General features: G+C 47.9%; 1 protein-coding gene across 1 annotated transcript; it reads right to left on the reverse strand.

The window, feature by feature from the left end:
• Nucleotides 1-7,925: 7,925 nt before the first annotated feature.
• On the reverse strand, nucleotides 7,926-12,516 carry Ap5s1 (adaptor related protein complex 5 subunit sigma 1). Its single transcript, XM_048347427.1, has 3 exons — nucleotides 12,216-12,516; nucleotides 9,793-9,983; nucleotides 7,926-8,557 (listed from the first exon to the last, which is right to left on the reverse strand). The coding sequence occupies exons 2-3, from the start codon at nucleotides 9,966-9,968 to the stop codon at nucleotides 8,131-8,133; spliced, it is 603 nt and encodes a 200-aa protein (XP_048203384.1). The 5' UTR covers nucleotides 9,969-9,983; nucleotides 12,216-12,516; the 3' UTR covers nucleotides 7,926-8,130.
• Nucleotides 12,517-16,597: the final 4,081 nt, after the last annotated feature.

Raw genomic sequence — 16,597 nt, forward strand, 5'->3', positions numbered from 1 at the left:
CCCCCCAAAAAAGATTCCAACCATATGACCCAGCAATTCCACTTCTGGATGTATCTACTGAAATACATACACCTTAAGTAATGTTCTGGTGATTTGATTCGTCATATGCTGGTGATTTGATTCATAACTCAAGTGTCTATCAGTAAAAAAAGTATGAAGAGACAAACTGAGGTGTTCTCACACTGTGGAATAGTATAAAGGAAGAAAATTCTTGATATATATAACATACAATATGAATGGGCCTCTCCATGGAGGAATGGAAGCTATGGCCCTCTGCTAACAAGTCAAACTAAAGAATACATGCTCCGGTTCCAGTCCTGTAAGTCCCAGCAAGAGATGAAACTAGGTTACATAAACACTTCTGGTTACTTCTGGGGAATGTGGACTGGGTGAAGGCAGAGAGGCATGCCTTCTGTGGGTGGAAATGTTCAACTGCTCAACATGTTTTTCTTTTTTCTTTTTGGCCAGCTCTGGGGCTTGAACTCTGGGCTTCAGCATTATCCCTGAGTTTCTTTAGCTCAAAGCTAGTGTTCTACCTCTTGAGTCACAGATCCACGTCTGGTATTTTTGGTGGTTAGTTGGAGATAAGAGTCTCACTGGGACTTTCCTGCCCAGGGTGGCTTTGAACAACGATCCTCAGATCTCAGCCTCCTGAGTAGCTAGGATTACAGGTGTGAACCACCAGCTTTGTTTTTAAAAGGAAAAGACAAGAGAGGGGGCTGAGAGACTTGGCAGAGAAACTTGGCAAATAAATGTCTATGGACCTGACTCCAAAAAGTCTGTGCTTCCAAACTGAATTATTAGAAGACGTTGGGCCACTTTTCAGGTGAGATTCTATTACTGTTCTTGATAGCTCTCTATATTTTTCACAACCATTAGCATTTACAAACTTCTAAATTGGATCCCTGCTATTAACAAAGCCAGATCTACCTAGTTTAACTCAGGGTGGATAAGTGCTCATTAGTTTAAAAAAATCAATCCTGTCTGCACCCACGCCAGGGAGGCTTGACTCCAGCAGCCTCATATCTAATTCTTGCAATAAAACATTGTGTGAGGACTGGCTTCCAAATGTGGCTGTCACCCCTGTGTTTGCTGGACCTTGAAGGGCATTAAAACAATCCAGCTTCCTGGCATAAGTGGTTGCTGATCACCTGTTCACAGCTTAAAAAAAAAATCCAGGCAAAGAAGGGCACAGTACCATGCCTATGGCAGTCAGGAGAAAGCATCAAGAAACTCCAAATAAGAGGCATTGAACAGCTTTCCAGTGCAGTACCTGTAAGCTACATATAGCTATTTCAACTAGAATTAAATAAAATTTAAAATCAGTTCCTAGCCAAGAACAAGTGCCTCACATCTGTAATTCTAGCTACTCAGGAAACTGAGATCTGAGGACTGCAGTTCAAAACCAACCCAGGCAGGAGCTGGGAATGTGGCTCAGTGGTAGAATGCTTGCCTAGCATGCATGAAGCCCTGGGTTCAATTCCTTAGTACCACATACACAGAAAAAGCTGGAAGTGGTGCTGGGGCTCAAGTAATAGAGTGCAAGCCTTGAGCAAAAAGAAGCCAGGGGGGGCTGGGGATATGGCCTAGTGGCAAGAGTGCCTGCCTCATATACATGAGGTCCTGGGTTCAATTCCCCAGCACCACATATACAGAAAATGGCCAGAAGTGGCGCTGTGGCTCAAGTGGCAGAGTGCTAGCCTTGAGCAAAAACAAGCCAGGGACAGTGCTCAGGCCCAGAGTCCAAGCCCCAGGACTGGCCAAAAAACAAACAAACAAACAAAAAGAAGCCAGGGACAGTGCCCAGGCCCTGAGTTCAAGCCCCAGGACTGGCAAAGCAAAAAAAAAAAAAAAAAAAAAACAGCCCAGACAGACAAATCTGAGACTTTTATCACCAATCCATTACCAAAAAGCTGGAGCTATGGCTCTAGTGGCAAAGCATCAGCCTTGAGAGAGAAAGCTAGGCCCTACCTAGGCCCTAATTTCAAGCTCTAGAACTGGCACAATAAATAAATAAATAAATAACTGTTGCTGAGTCCCACTAGTTACATTTCACATGTGAAACTCATCAAGCTACCAGCTGTCATGTTGGACGGCCCTGATACAGAGCCTTTCTATTGCCCTAGAAAGTTATCTTGGACAGCTCTAATCAGAATATAGAATAACTCTTTGAAAATGTCATGGTCATGAGAAACAGAGAGAAACTGCTCCAGGGTAAAGAAGACACAGTGCCAGGCCAGCTGAATGCAGTATGAGACAATCTTAAAGCAGAAAAAGGACATCAGAGGGATGAATGGTGAAAACTGGGTAAGGATTTCGATTAATTAATAATATTTTATTGGTGTTCATGTCCTGGGTTTTGATCATTGTACTGTCGTTTTATTATACATATTTGTATTGTTGTGTAACCTTATTGTAAGTCTGAAATAATTTCAAAATTCCAAAGCAAAATAAATTATCTTTTGACAATATTACTTCATCTCTAATTGTTTATTGCGGTCACCCTAATTCATAGGTACAATTCATTAACCCCTCACAGGTTGAGCATACCCCAGGTCAACATCCCTGGCTGATGATTCAGCAATTTCCAGCTCACATTTCCCCCCAGAGAGCAGAAGTTACACACAGTGCCAAAGGGCCTCAGAAAAGGCCATGCCGTCATGGTCCAGGCCTGCAAGGGAGCTTTTTCATGCTGAGAAATAGAACTTAAAATATAACTATTAAATAATTGCTTGATAAATTTCAAAGTGGTGTCTAAAGTCTGTATAATCTATCATCATAGGAAAATAGTATACATTTCTTTGGATGACCAGACTCTAATACTACTTTCATTTGTGGCTGATATTTAAAAATACATTACAAAAACTTAGGAAGTGGTGACAGATATGTGTATTGCCTTCTTTGTGGTGTGGGTATATATCTATCAAATCTCACTAAGTCATATGCTTCCAGTATCGGTAGTACTAGGTTAATAAAGACTCAAGTTAACAACTCAGGCAGTAGGGGCTCACATCTGTAATCCTAGCTACTCAGGAAGCTGTGATCTAAGGACTGAAACTAAAACCAGCCAGGGTTTTAGAGACTCCAGCAGAAAAGCCAGAAATGGAGGCATAGCCCAGGTTGTAGAGCACCACCCTCGAGCTGAAAAAGCCAAACAAAAGCACATGGTCTCAAGTTCCCCAGTACCAGCACACACACACACACACACACCCTTTCCTTGTATTTGTCCTTACTGCAGCTTACTGTGTATTTGATGTCCTTCATAAAGCTGTAAACACTACCACAAAAAAAAGGAAGGAAGGAAGGAAGGAAGGAAGGAAGGAAGGAAGGAAGGAAGGAAGGAAGGAAGGAAGGAAGGAAGGAAGGAAGGAAGAAAGGAAAAGAAAAGAAGAAAGAAAATGTTCATTTCAGCAAGTGGTTACTGGGGGGGGCAAAGATGTAATTTTTTCCCATTCACATTTGCAGAGACCCCTGGATTCAAGCCACAGCTCACTAGGTTTGTGGGCCCCAGAATCGCTCACTGCTGTGACTGTGTGGCCAGGGTCCCCATAAGGTTTCTTCAACCTGAGGTGGCTCCTTAGCATTTTGTTGCCTCATGTTGTTTTGTTTTGTTTTGCAGTGAACAAGCCAGCTAATTCAGGACACATCCCTCCTTTTGGGTTTGTCTAAGGTTTCCTCCTTCAGATTCAGGTGCCACATTAACTTGATGGAACCCAGGGCCTCGTGCATGCTATGCAGGCTGTTACTACATCTCCACCCTCACCCCCACCCTCTGGCGCTTCAGCTTGACACTCCGAAGTGTTCTGCTGGTCACTGATAGCTCGTGCCTGTGATCCTAGCTACTCAGGAGGCAAGATCTCAGGATCTGGGTTCAAAGCTAGCTCAGGCAGGAAATTCATGAGATTCTTATCTCCAATTAACCACTAGAAAACTGGAAGAGCTGTGGCTCAAAGCAGAGGACTAGCCTTGAGTGAAAAGCTCAAGAATAGCACCCAGGCCTGAGCTCAAGCCCCATGACCAAATTTAAGAAAAAAAAAAAATCTGTCCCTTACTGAAGATATTCATGTGGCCAGGGGCTGCTTCTCAGCTTCCTGTCTAGATGTTTACTTCTTTCCAATTTTAGTTAGTAAGTAATCATGGAGGGGTGCTTTGGGCCTGATTCTAATCTTCCTTTCATTTCTGGTTTGGGCATAGTAGAATACTTCACAGGTCTAGTGTTTAATCCTACATAGGTTATTGTGCGTGTGCATGTGTGTGTGTGTTGTGTGTGTGAATGTGTATGTGTGTGTGTATATACATGCATGTAGGTACTGGGCTCAAACTTGGGCTCTGGCTCAGCTTCGCTAACAGCTGGCACACTACCATTTGAACCATATTCCCAGCCCAGAAATGATTCGGTTTTGCTTTTAGTCGGCTACTTCAGGGCCTCTGAGTCTGGCCAGCCGCCTTTTTGGCCAGGACTTAGCTTGTTTTCATCACAGGGAATTCTAGGACCTGTCAAAGGGTTTCAGTGTCCTCCTGTTTCCCATAAACAATCCAAAGCAATGTGCTGCGCAGTCTCCAGTTTAAGGTTGCTGCTCCAGCTATTTGTGTAGCCTCAAGTTGGTATGGCCAGTTTCTAATTGTGGTGGACACAGAAAGTATGGCTCTGATCTCTACCATACTAAATCAGGTAACTGGCCCCCCTTTCCCTGCCTTCCCTAGGGGCAAAAAATCATGAGCCCTGATAATACCCAAGTATAGCTCCAACCTCATTCAGAACACTGAAGGAAGACCCTTCTTGTTCATTAAGAGCCATGTTGAAAACAAACCACAGTGTGTCTTGGGGTATGGGGGAGAGGGCGAGCCATTTGCCATCCTGTGCTGGGGGCAAGTGCCTCATCTCTGCCCCACTTCTGCTGCCGCCAGGGCAGGGAGAAGGGGGACACGGCGTCTGTAATTATTAAACATGAATTTAATTAAAAAGAAAAAAATCACCATAACTTTGGACTGAGGGACACTGGAAGCAAGAAAAGATCCTGCACGTTGGGGCTCCTTGGCTGTATCTTGAGATTTTCTTCTGGGAAAGGGACTTGTTGTCTTGGGAGTGTCACCCTTGAGAGATAAGACAGCATATTGTTTGTGTGTGTCCCGGAGAAAGGAAAAGCTGTTACATGGAGCTAGTGAGCTAGCTCAGCAGTAGCTGGCATGCACAAGACCTTGGGTTTGCTCCCCACACTGAAAAAAAATTTAGCTTATTTTTGTGGGTGTGGGGTGGGGGTGTTGTGCATTAAATCCAGCCTCAAGCATGTCAAACAAGCACTCTATAACCCATCAATGGCCTTATATTCTTTTTACTGAAAAAAAGAGAGAAGCCCCAGGAAGAGAGAAGGAATGAGAAAACCCAAAGCAGGGGTGGGGGCAGGAGGAGGGCTGAACACTCAAAGCCTCAAGGGAGTGAGGGTCATCTGCTTTACATGTGGTTTGAGTTTCATTTCCCAGGAACTCACGTGTTGGGAACTTGGTCCTCAGTATGGCAATCCTGGGAGTAGGTGAACCTTTATGAGGTGGAGCCCACTGAGAAGTCATTACTGGCCCATCCCAGCTTCCTGTCAAGCTTCACAATCCTCTTTGACATGGCACCAATCACCATCCACCACCATGACACCTTCACTGGAAATAAGCTGATACTCTCGAACCTCCTAAACTATGAGCCAAATAAACCTCCTTGAATAGTTACACAGCCTCAGGTATTTCACTACAGACAACTATTACAGAGATTATATAATGATCAACTTTAATTGTTCGGCTCTTATATGAAATGACTCTCCTCTGTTCCCCTGCTAAAACAAAATGCTTATTTCCTTGAGGTCATGAGAAAGAGCATGCAAACTTTCCAGTGAACTATTTTTGGCATTTTAATTTCTAAATCATATGAATATATTACCTACTTGAAAAATAAATTAGGGGAATCAGGAACAGTCCTGGGGTTTGAACTCAGGGTCTGGGTGCTATCCCTGAGCTTTTTGGCTCAAGGCTAGCACTCTACCACTTGAGCTACAACTTCACTTCTGGCTTTTTGGTGGTTAATTGGAGGTGGGTCTCACAGACTTTCCTGCCCAGGCTAGCTTTGGACCACAATCCTCAGATCTCAGCCTCCTGAGTAACTAAGATTACAGGTGTGAGTCACCTGTGTGTGGCTAATTTCTAGCCTTGAGGGGGGAAAAATAAAAGCTCAGGGACAGCGCCCAAGTCCTGAATTCAAGCCTCAAGACCAAAACACAGACACAGACACACAGACACAGACACACACAGACACACAGACACACACACACACACACACACACACACCCTCTCTATACACTTCAAAAAGATAAAGCAAATAAGATGGGTTCACTGGTTAACTTTACCAAGCATTTAGAAATTATACCAATGCTCTACAATATCTTTCAGGAAAAAAAAATAGCAGAATGTTTTCTTACTCATTCTTTTTTTTTTTTTTTTTTTTTTTGCCAGTCCTGGACCTTGGACTCAGAGCCCCAGCACTGTGCTTCTTTTTGCTCAAGGATAGCACTCTGCCACTTGAGCCACAGTGCCACTTCTGGCCATTTTCTATATATGTGGTGCTGGGGAATTGAACCCAGGGCTTCATGTATTTGAGGCAAGCACTTTTGCCACTAGGCCATATTCCCAGCCCCCTTTCTTACTCATTCTACAAGGCCAGCAATACCCTAGTGCTCAAATCAGGTAAAGTAGTTACAGGAAAAGAAAACTACAGGCCAGATGTTTGGTGCCCCACCAACAGCAATCAGGCCTCAGGATGGTGCCAGCAGACTCAGCTCCATGGCCTCCTGGCTATAGGGGCAGAAGATGCTATACCCTGGAAAATCAACCACAGTTCCTTCTGCTCTGGTAGGGTAACTCAGAATTAGTTTGTGCAGGCTCTCAGACTAAGAACTAAGGCCCCCATCCAGTCACAATAGGCTTGACCACACTCCTGCCTGGGCTGCCTTCTCTTCCTGCTTCACCTCTCACACAAGCCACCCACACATAACCCTTGTCTCAAGCTCTGCTTAAACAAGGGCTGCTGTCCCAAGGAGGCATGTAAAGAACTGTAAGGGAAGTGGAAGGGAGGAGGGATAAAGGCCTCCCAAGAAGGCTGAGCGCAAAGCATACCACCCCACAGAGGAGCTCACTCACAGGAGCAGACTGGGTCTATTCAATTCACAGAAAGATAAGGTGAGGTGGCACAGCCAGTGTTTTCCATTCAAAATGCAGAAGATAATGTCACCCAGGTCAGAGCCGAGTACACTGTGGGCAGAGAAAGGAAGCCCATGGTTACCTTATCTCAGGCCTGCCTGGTGGGCATGGGGTTGGCACACAGGAGCTACAGACTTCATGATGAATGATGGTTCTGAGCTGGATGTGGGGCCAGGTCTTGCTGACATGATCCTTGATGATGTTGTCTATGTGGGCGCAAAGGCAGGGGCTGGGGCCTGCCAGGGTGTGGGCCCAGCTCCCCCAACATGAGGGGATCTTCAAGACCCTTTTCATGCTGCAGTGACTAAGGCTTTGGAAGGGGAGGGTGGGCTAAGTTCCGGGAGGCCCCTCTTCACCACCACAACATGACTGAATGCTGAGCATGAGGTCAAGAACAGGTGTGGCAGGCACAACACAGTGGTTTGAGTCAAGCACAGGAGAATTCAAGGCTCAGGTGGTATGCTGGCCAGGGCCTGTGAATGTGGCCTAGTAGTAGAGTGCTTGCCTAGCATGCATGAAGCCCTGGGTTCAATTCCTCAGCACCACATATACAGAAAAAAACTGGAAGTAGCACCGTGGCTCAAGTGATAGAGTGCTATCCTTGAGCAAAAAGAATCCAGGGACAGTGCTCAGGTTTTGAGTTCAAGCCCCAGGACGGGGGGGGGGGGGGGAAGGGGGGAGGTGTGGAACACTGGCCAGAAAACAGACACTGCCCCTCCTCCACTCGCTACCCAGCCCCCTTTCTGCCAGCTAGCCTCTATTTGTCCTGGGTGCAACAGGTCATCAGAGTAGAGAGCAGGGAGCAGGGAAGAGGAGGAGGAGGCAGAGCCTGTTGGGCAACCTCTGCCATTCCTCCTGGCCTTCTCAGGGAAATTCTGTCCCAGCAAGAGGTCAGCGGGGCCAGGCAGCAATGAATTCCTTCTCCAGACCCTGAACGAACTGGTCATTTAGGAAGAGCAGCTGGCCATGGGGCAGAAAGCGGGTGAGGATGCCCTCAATGCGGTCAGACCGCAGCAGGATGCTGGTGCCAGGGGCCAGCAGCCGAAGGTGGTCAATGAGAAGGCGGGCCAGTAGTCGGAGAGTGCTCTCAGCCAGCAGCAGGTTCTCATGGGAATCTAGTACCAAGGCGAAGCCTAGTGAGAGCACCCCCAGCCATACCACCGTTTGAGACTCCTGGAACGGGTCCCCAGGGGCCAGGCGGAAGGCCCCATTGGGGGCCTCATGCAGGGACACAGGCTCATCTGAAGACTGCAGCTGCAGGTCTGTAAGGGGCCGGCCAGACGCCTGCTGCTGCAGCTGGCACATGGACTCCACCTGCCTGGGAGAGAGGGAGAGTCAGCAGGAATGAGAGGACAGGCCTGGTGAGGTCACCAAGGCAGCCCACAAGCTTCTGTCATGTTCAAGACCACCATTGGAGCTGGGAGTTGCCATTATCCCCATATCTTAGATGAGAAAACTGAGGCTTAGAGAAATTAAGTGACCTGCCCACAGCTACACAGCCAGGGAGTATAATGCCATTTGGAAATCTAGGCTCTACCCTGCCTCCACTTTGCCCAATATGGCAAAAAGGCAGGTTCTGAACACAGCTCCTTGGGCTAGAAAAGGGGGGCAGGGGGCGCTCAGGAGAAGATCCTGCCCCATGGCCTTCACAGAGGCTCCCTCAACAAGCGATGAGAATAAATCCAGTTGCCCAACCTCCCCACCCCCAGCCAATCCTGAACCTTCCCCAAGTAAAAAAAAAAACTCCCACCAGACTGTCCAAGTGTTTGGAAGCCTTTCTGATCCTTTCTGTACCCCTTCCGGTTTGAGACACACAAAGGTCATTTTTAAAGGCAGAATTGTTTGGTTTTGTGCTCTACCAAAGGGAACAAGGTCAAAGAGAACAAGGGCATGGAGTGGCCAACTGTCCCCACGGAGTGGTTATGCCCACTCAGCATGAAGGACCAGGAGACTCTGGCTGGCACCTGCCAGCGCTGTCTGAGTGTGGGATGGGAGGGTCCAAGACTAACCACCCTGTTGTCCAGTTTCCCACTGTGATCAGACTCCAAGGTGTTCAGGCTGTCCTGAGTACAAAGAGTCCTCAGAGATACAGAAAAGTCCCCCAAAGTCCTGCACTGAAAATCACCTTTGATTGGGACTAGCCTCTAAGACACCTGCCTCCACTCAACTCTCATTTATAACATTGGATAGATTTGGTTCCTTAAACACTGCTTCAGGTTATCCATCTGTAAGGTAAAGGTAATAACTATAGCTATCTTAAAAGTCTACTGTGAGGATGAAACAAGTTAATAATATACATGGAATTCCCATAACACATTTATACATGCTTTCAGGCCTAATAAAAGCCAACTATAATAATAATGATAATGTAATAGCTTTATTATTTCTTCAACCCTTTTCATATTAACACTTATAAACAACCATAGAAGGCTGGGAAATGCTACTCTAAACTTGTCTCTGTTTCCTAGTCCTCTTGTTTCTCTGTATGTCCCATAAAACCTATCATATTCTACCATGTACCCAGTGAAGCCTCAAGCTAGGCTCTGTGGTTACCTGGCCACAGCCAAAATCTGTTCCTTTCGGAGGAGCCTGTCCCTCTCTGCACCATGTGGCCTTGGATCACCTGATGACTTATCAGCACCAAAGATGCAGGAATAGAGCACTCGGCAAAGGCCTGGATCCTCCACATTTGGAGACCTCAGGGTGTGGATGAGGAAGGCATGGACCATGGCTCCAGAAGGGTGCTACAAGAAAACCAGAGATGAGGTTGAGAATGAAATCTCTGCTAGGGAAGCCCCTACAAAAAAGTGTTGACCTAGCAGGGTCTGGGAGTGCTGTTCAGAGCCTGGTGTGGCTGGATATGAAGTCCCCTCACCCAACCTAACACAATCCCAGCCCTTAGACAATACAATATATAACCAGTACCACATACCAGGGGTCCATAGGTGAAGACATTTCAGACAGTCTAAACCTATTTGTGCAAAACATATGCCCAGCTGCAAAAACTCCAAGGTCATGAGAATCTGGAAAATCACAGGAGCCTCAACAGCTGAATTCAATGTATGTTCCTGGAATGGATCCCAAACCAAGATAGTGTTCATGTAGAGCATTATTGGTTGCAAGATCTAAAATTAAATTCTCTTGATCATGTGGCTTGAACTAAGGGCCTGAACACTGTCCCTGAGCTTTTGTGCTCAAGGCTAGTGCTCTACCACTTTGAGCCACAGCTCCATTTCCAGTTTCCTGGTGGTTAATTGGAGATAAGAGTCTTATGGACTTTCCTGCCCAGGCTGTATTTGAACCACCATCCTCATATCTCAGCCTCCAGGGTAGCTAGGATTACAGCCACCAGCGCCTGGCTTCGGGTTTTGGTGGGGTTTTTTTTGTTTGTTTGTTTTTTTAAGTGCAGGACTTGGGCTTGAACTTAGGGCCTCACGCTTGCTTGGCTTTTTTGGCTCAAGGCTGGTGCCCTACCACTTGAGCCACAGCTCCACTTCCGGCTTTTTGGTGGTTAATTGGAGATAAGATTATTACAGATTTATCTGCCTTTAATGGCTTCAAACCAAGATCTTCAGATTGCAGCCTCCTAAATAGCTGGGATTGCAGGCATAAGCCACTGTCACCAGGCTACTGTCACCTTTTTTGTTGTTTTATTTTGTTTTTGTTTTTGCCAGTCCTGGGCCTTGGACGCATGGCCTGAGCACTGTCCCTGGTTTCCTTTTCTTCAAGGCTAGCACTCTGCCACTTGAGCCACAATGCCATTTCTGGCCATTTTCGATATATGTGGTGCTGAGGAATCAAACCCAGGGCTTCATGTGAGGCAAGCACTCTACCACTAAGCCATATTCCCAGCCCTGTCACCTGGTTTTGAATGTAGGAACATGTCCTTGTTTTTAAGAAATACACAAGAGGGCTAGGAATATGGCCTAGTGGCAAGAGTGCTTGCCTCCTACACATGAAGCTCTCGGTTCGATTCCCCAGCACCACATATATGAAAAACGGCCAGAAGGGCCACTGTGGCTCAGGTGGCAGAGTGCTAGCCTTGAGCGGGAAGAAGCCAGGGACAGTGCTCAGGCTCTGAGTCCAAGGCCCAGGACTGGCCAAAAAGAAAAAAAAGAAAAGAAATACACAAGAATGTGCCTCCAATATAGTAGTAAAGAGATATAATCTGAAATTAACTGATAGTCTGGGGGGGGGGATGTATGGAGAGAAAAGAGAAAATGACAAAACCAAGTGAGGCTAACAAGTGATGCATGTCAGCCAAAGGGATAAAAAAAAAATCTGGGGCTGGGGATATGACCTAGTGGCAAGAGTGCTTGCCTCCCATACATGAAGCCCTGGGTTCAATTCCCCAGCACCACATATACAGAAAATGGCCAGAAGTGGCACGGTGGCTCAAGAAGTAGAGTGCTAGCCTTATATATATGATTTATAGTCATATTGAAATAATTATCAGATTTTTTTTTTTTTTGCCAAGTCCTGGGGCTTGAAATCAGGGCCTGAGCACTGTCCCTGGCTTCTTTTTGCTCAAGGCTAGCACTCTACCACTTGAATCACAGCTCCACTTCTGGCTTTCACTGTTTATGTGGTGGTGAGGAATTGAACCTGGGGCTTCATGCACGCTAGGCAAGCACTCTACCACTAAGCCACATTTCCTGCCCACTAAATCATAATACTGATATCTGGCTGTCACGGCGTCGGCCCGAAGGCTGAAAGGCAGTAGGTTATGGCCATAGTGAAGGCTAAACAGACTGTAAACTGACCAGTCGGGAAGATCGTCTAAGGTGCTCCGGGTTTTCCAGACGCTGACCTCCGGTGACCCGCCAGCAGAGCACGTCATCAGCTCCCGCCACCTACCGTTCTCCGCCACCCCCACCCCCCGTTCCCGCCAGAGGAATGGTAGCGGCCAACACCCCTTACGTCACTGTCTCCACCACCCCGCAGCGCAATGTACTCTGGGAGTTGTAGTTCCTTACCGCCGTCAGCCAGGTAGAAGCGAATCCCTCGCCCTATAGGTGCGGCTTCTGCAGCCGTAGGCCGCTGTCGTCGAGATATTGCACTTAGCCTTTCCTCCGGACCCGCAGACTTCTTATCTCTCGACCCACACCGCGGTGCAGCGTAATGGCGGTCCGAGGGCGCCTGCATACGCTGGAAACGGACGCGCGACCCGAGCGGAGTGGGTGGGGCCTCACCTTCGGGGCGGGACTTCAGGTTCTCGGTGCTGTTGGCGCCTCCCCACGCGGACACCGGCGGCTCAGCTTGGGCTTCCCAGTCCTCTCCAAGGTTCCTCCAGGTTCGAGTTCCCCGGTCGTGGTGGCGCCGCTCGCGTCCAGCGCGAGCACGCGGGGCGCTGCGCGAAGCTCCGAAGGGCCTCGTCCCTGGCCACCGTCCCCGGAGGCCGCCAGGGGGCGCAGCGGCCCGACGGCGAGCGGCTGGCGGGCTTTCCGGAAGAGGCCCCTGGCGGTCCATGCCCGGCGGTCACCACGCCGGCAGCCCTGCTGCCTCTCACGTTGCAGGTTCCTGGGCTCTGCTCCTGGAAACAATGACATCGAGGGGGAATTAGCATTTATGGGTGGTTTAGTGCAAACTCCGGGGTGTTGAATATGGGGCTGGGATTGGTATAGGATCTGAACTCTGGTCCTAACCGTCACAGCTGTGTGCCCCTGGGTTGTCAGTCAGCCTCGGTGAACCCCCCTCCCCCAATGATATCCGAGGCAAGCACTATTAGGAAAGACTGTTGTTGTGGTGGTTGTTTTAACTTCTGTGTCCCGTGTGTAAGGAGGCCTCTCCACTCATTCCAAGTAGGCCACCAGAAGGTATTTATGCCTTGGGATTTAAATGGTACTACCAGGCATTGGCCTTGACGCTTGGACCCAAAGGTGGGCAGGGCCTCACCGGATTCTCCGTCCACCCTTCCCCCCCTCCCCCTTCCTGGAGCTTTCCTGCTTGAGTTGGCTTCCAGCCTTGTTCCTCGGATCTCAGCTTCCTCAGAGGAATTACAGGAGTGAGTCACTGGTACCCGGAAGATACTCCCTTCTTAATGAACGTGTACTCTCATACCTCTTGGCATGGGATGTGTCCCATTGGTGTCCCAGTGGTCTCTGCCTCAGATCCCAACCCCTTCTGGCCATTCTCTCAGTTTAGGCTCCCCTTCTACACTGTCTGTTCTCCCAAATGTCCACTGACAGACGTTGGGAAATCTTTTTGCTAGGCTGCCCCTTGCACATTGTGAAGATATACCTGTGATAGTGATGTCCCCCATGAGTACACCTGGACTGTGGCTCCCACCTTCACTCTCAAGGCCAGGTACCAGGTGGGACTAGAGTGAATGCTGGAGATGAGAAATGAAGGGCAGGGTAGCTCAGGGATAGGTCAGGAAGGGTGTTCTGCACCTTTGGGGTCTTTTAACCTCAGGATAGGGGTGGCAAAAGTATATGGCCTTTTTACCTCAGACTCAGCAGTTTTAATTGTAGGTTCAAGAAGGGATGTGCCCAGAGACTGTGGGGCCTCATCTATCAGGCTGGGGAGCAGACCTGGCTGGGTTCCTGGGGACACTTCCTGGTCCCAGTCCCTATCATTCTCAGCCAGGCTCCTGTCTGCCAGCTGATTACAGCTGTTCCAGCTGGCACCTGGAACACAATATCCTGACCTCTCTCTACTCAGAGTGAACCCACACCAAGTCCCCGACTGCTAAACTTGTGTGAGATGTGTGAAAAGACAGCAGCGACAGGATGGCCTGACCTCTACCCTAGAAGACAGGGGAGGACCTGGGCTGGACCCAGGAACAAATAGCCCGGAGTTACCTGTTTGGATCCCCCTTGGTCTCCACTACCAGGATGCTGACAAAGTGGCTGATGCTGACTTTACCTGCTGGGACTGGGTTGGTATCACAGATGGGCAACCAGGTGTGCTGAGCTCTGCTGTGTATCCCAGACTTAAGTACCAGTCCCCAGGTCCAGTTCACACACCTCTGCATATAGACAACTCCTTCCCACCAAGACAGTCCTATTGGCTTTTGACAGCTGGAACCCTAATTGGTGATCTTTATAGAATCTGAAAGCTAGGGCCAGACCAGTCAAGCCACCACTATCTGAGTATGAGGAGGGTGATTTGGTGGAATCTGCCAGTCTCAGGCAGTGGATTTTTTGAGACTGACTCCCTGATAAAGGTGGCTGGCCACTTCTCAAATGAACAAAGCAGAAACTAATAGACTGGGGATCGTGCCTTTAAAATTTTTTTTCTTAGTTGTTGAGAATCAGAGCAAGATGAAGTTGGGTGGATTATAGCTGCCCTCAATAAAGGAGATGAAGTCAGGCAGCCCTCGTTCCTCCCTGCACCCCAACTCTCTGTACTATTCCATTTGCTTTGTGCTGAGAGCATTCCATTTCCATTCCATTTCCCCAAAACTTCCATCCACAACAGGCAGAAGAGGAAAAAGCTATCAGACTTAAATCCTTTTACATGTCCAGGTTTATTTATTAGTTTAATTATGTATGTTGCTCGTCCTGGGGCTTGAACTCTGGACATGGGTATTGTCCTTGAACTTTTTTGCTAGCTCTCTGCCACTTGAGCCACAGCTCCACTTTCTAGGTGTTTATTTGTTTGTTCTTGGTGGTTAATTGGAGATGAGTCTCACAGACTTTCCTGCCTGGGGTGGCTTTGAACTGTGATCCTTCTGAGTAGCTAAGATTGCCAGTATTAGCCACTGGTGCCAAGCTAAATTCTGTTTTAAAATTCGCTTACATTAGTTTGCAGAAGGAGATCTACTTGTTACATTTCCACATTTTTTCTTTTTCCAGTCCTTGAACTCAGGGCCTGGGCACTGTTCCTGAGCCTCTTTTGCTCAAGGCCAGCATTCTACCACTAGAGCCATAGGGCCACTTCTGGCTTTTTCTGCTTATGTGGAACTGAGCAATTGAACCCAGGGCTTCTTGCATGCTAGGAAAGCACTCTACAACTAAGCCACATTCCCAGCCCATTTCCATACTTAGTTATGTATGTATGTATGTGTTTATGTATGTATGTATGCCAGTCATAGGGCTTGAACTCTGTGCCTGGGCTCTGTCCCTGAGCTCTTCAGCTCAAGGCTAGTGCTCTACCACTTTAAGACACAGTGCCACTTCCAGTTTTCTGGTGGTTAACTGGAGATAAGAGTCTCATGGACTTTTCCTGCCCAGCTGGCTTTGAATTGCTATCCTCAGATCTCAGCCTCCTAAGTAGCTAGGATTACAGGCGTGAGCCAACAGCGTCCAGCTCCACACATTTAAACATTTTTTTCATATCTTTATTGTTAAAGTGATATCCAGAGGGTTACATTTTCATACATAAAGCAGTGAGTACATGTCTTATCTAACTTGTTACCTCCTCCTCCTCCCTCATTCCCTGAACTCAGGGCCTGAGCATTGTCCCTGGCTTCTTTTTGCTCAAGGCTAGCACTCTACCATTTGAGCCACAGTGCCACTTCCAGCTTTTTATATATGACTATAAATCATAATTTTTTTGCCAGTCCTGGGGCTTGAACTCAGGGCCTGGGCACTGTCTCTCCCTGGGTTCTTTTTGCTCAAGGCTAGCACTCTACCACTTGAGCCGCAGCATCACTTCTGGCTTTTTTATATCTGTGGTGCCGAGGAATCAAACCCGGGGCTTCATGTATACGAGGCAAGCACTCTACCACCAAGCCACATTCCCAGCCCCCTCCACACATTTTTTTTTTTTTTTTTTTGGCCAGTCCTGGGGCTTGGACTCAGGGCCTGAGCACTGTCCCTGGCTTCTTTTTGCTCAAGGCTAGCACTCTGCCACTTGAGCCACAGCGCCACTTCTGGCCATTTTCTGTATATGTGCTGTGGGGAATCGAACCCAGGGCCTCATGTATATAAGGCAGGCACTCTTGCCACTAGGCCATATCCCCAACCCCCCTCCACACATTTTTAACCAGATGTTTTCAGGACCTTTTAACTGCCTTACCCTATCTCCTCAGAGAGAGAGCGAGCGCACAAGAGAGAGCACATGCCAGGCCTGGGGCTTGAACTCAGGGTCTGGGCACTGTCCCTTAGATTTTTTGCTCAAGGCTGAGCTATACTATACCACTGGAGCCACAGCTCCACTTGTGCCCTTTGGTTGTTAATTGGAAGTAAGTCTCCTGGACTTTTCTGCCTGCCATTAGCTTCAAACCACCATCCTCAGATCTCAGTCTCCTAAGTAGCTAGGATTATAAGCGGAAAACCATTGACACCCAGCACCATCTCCTCTTAAATCCCACAGTGGTCCTAACTAATACCAGCCATAGCACAAGCTAATGAACAGAACAGGCAGGCCCTAATTTTTAGAGCTTCACATCCATCAACTTGTTTGATCCAGT

The sequence above is a fragment of the Perognathus longimembris genome, chromosome 6, assembly GCF_023159225.1.
Source record: "Perognathus longimembris pacificus isolate PPM17 chromosome 6, ASM2315922v1, whole genome shotgun sequence".
NCBI lineage: Eukaryota > Metazoa > Chordata > Mammalia > Rodentia > Heteromyidae > Perognathus > Perognathus longimembris.

Excerpts from the sequence above, each read along its gene's own strand:
- Ap5s1 (XM_048347427.1), bottom strand. The coding sequence starts at position 9,968 with ATGGTCCATGCCTTCCTCATCCACACCCTGAGGTCTCCAAATGTGGAG. Across the intron at positions 8,558-9,792 it reads CAGATTTTGGCTGTGGCCAG|GCAGGTGGAGTCCATGTGCC; the intron begins GTAACCACAGAG and ends CCTCTCTCCCAG.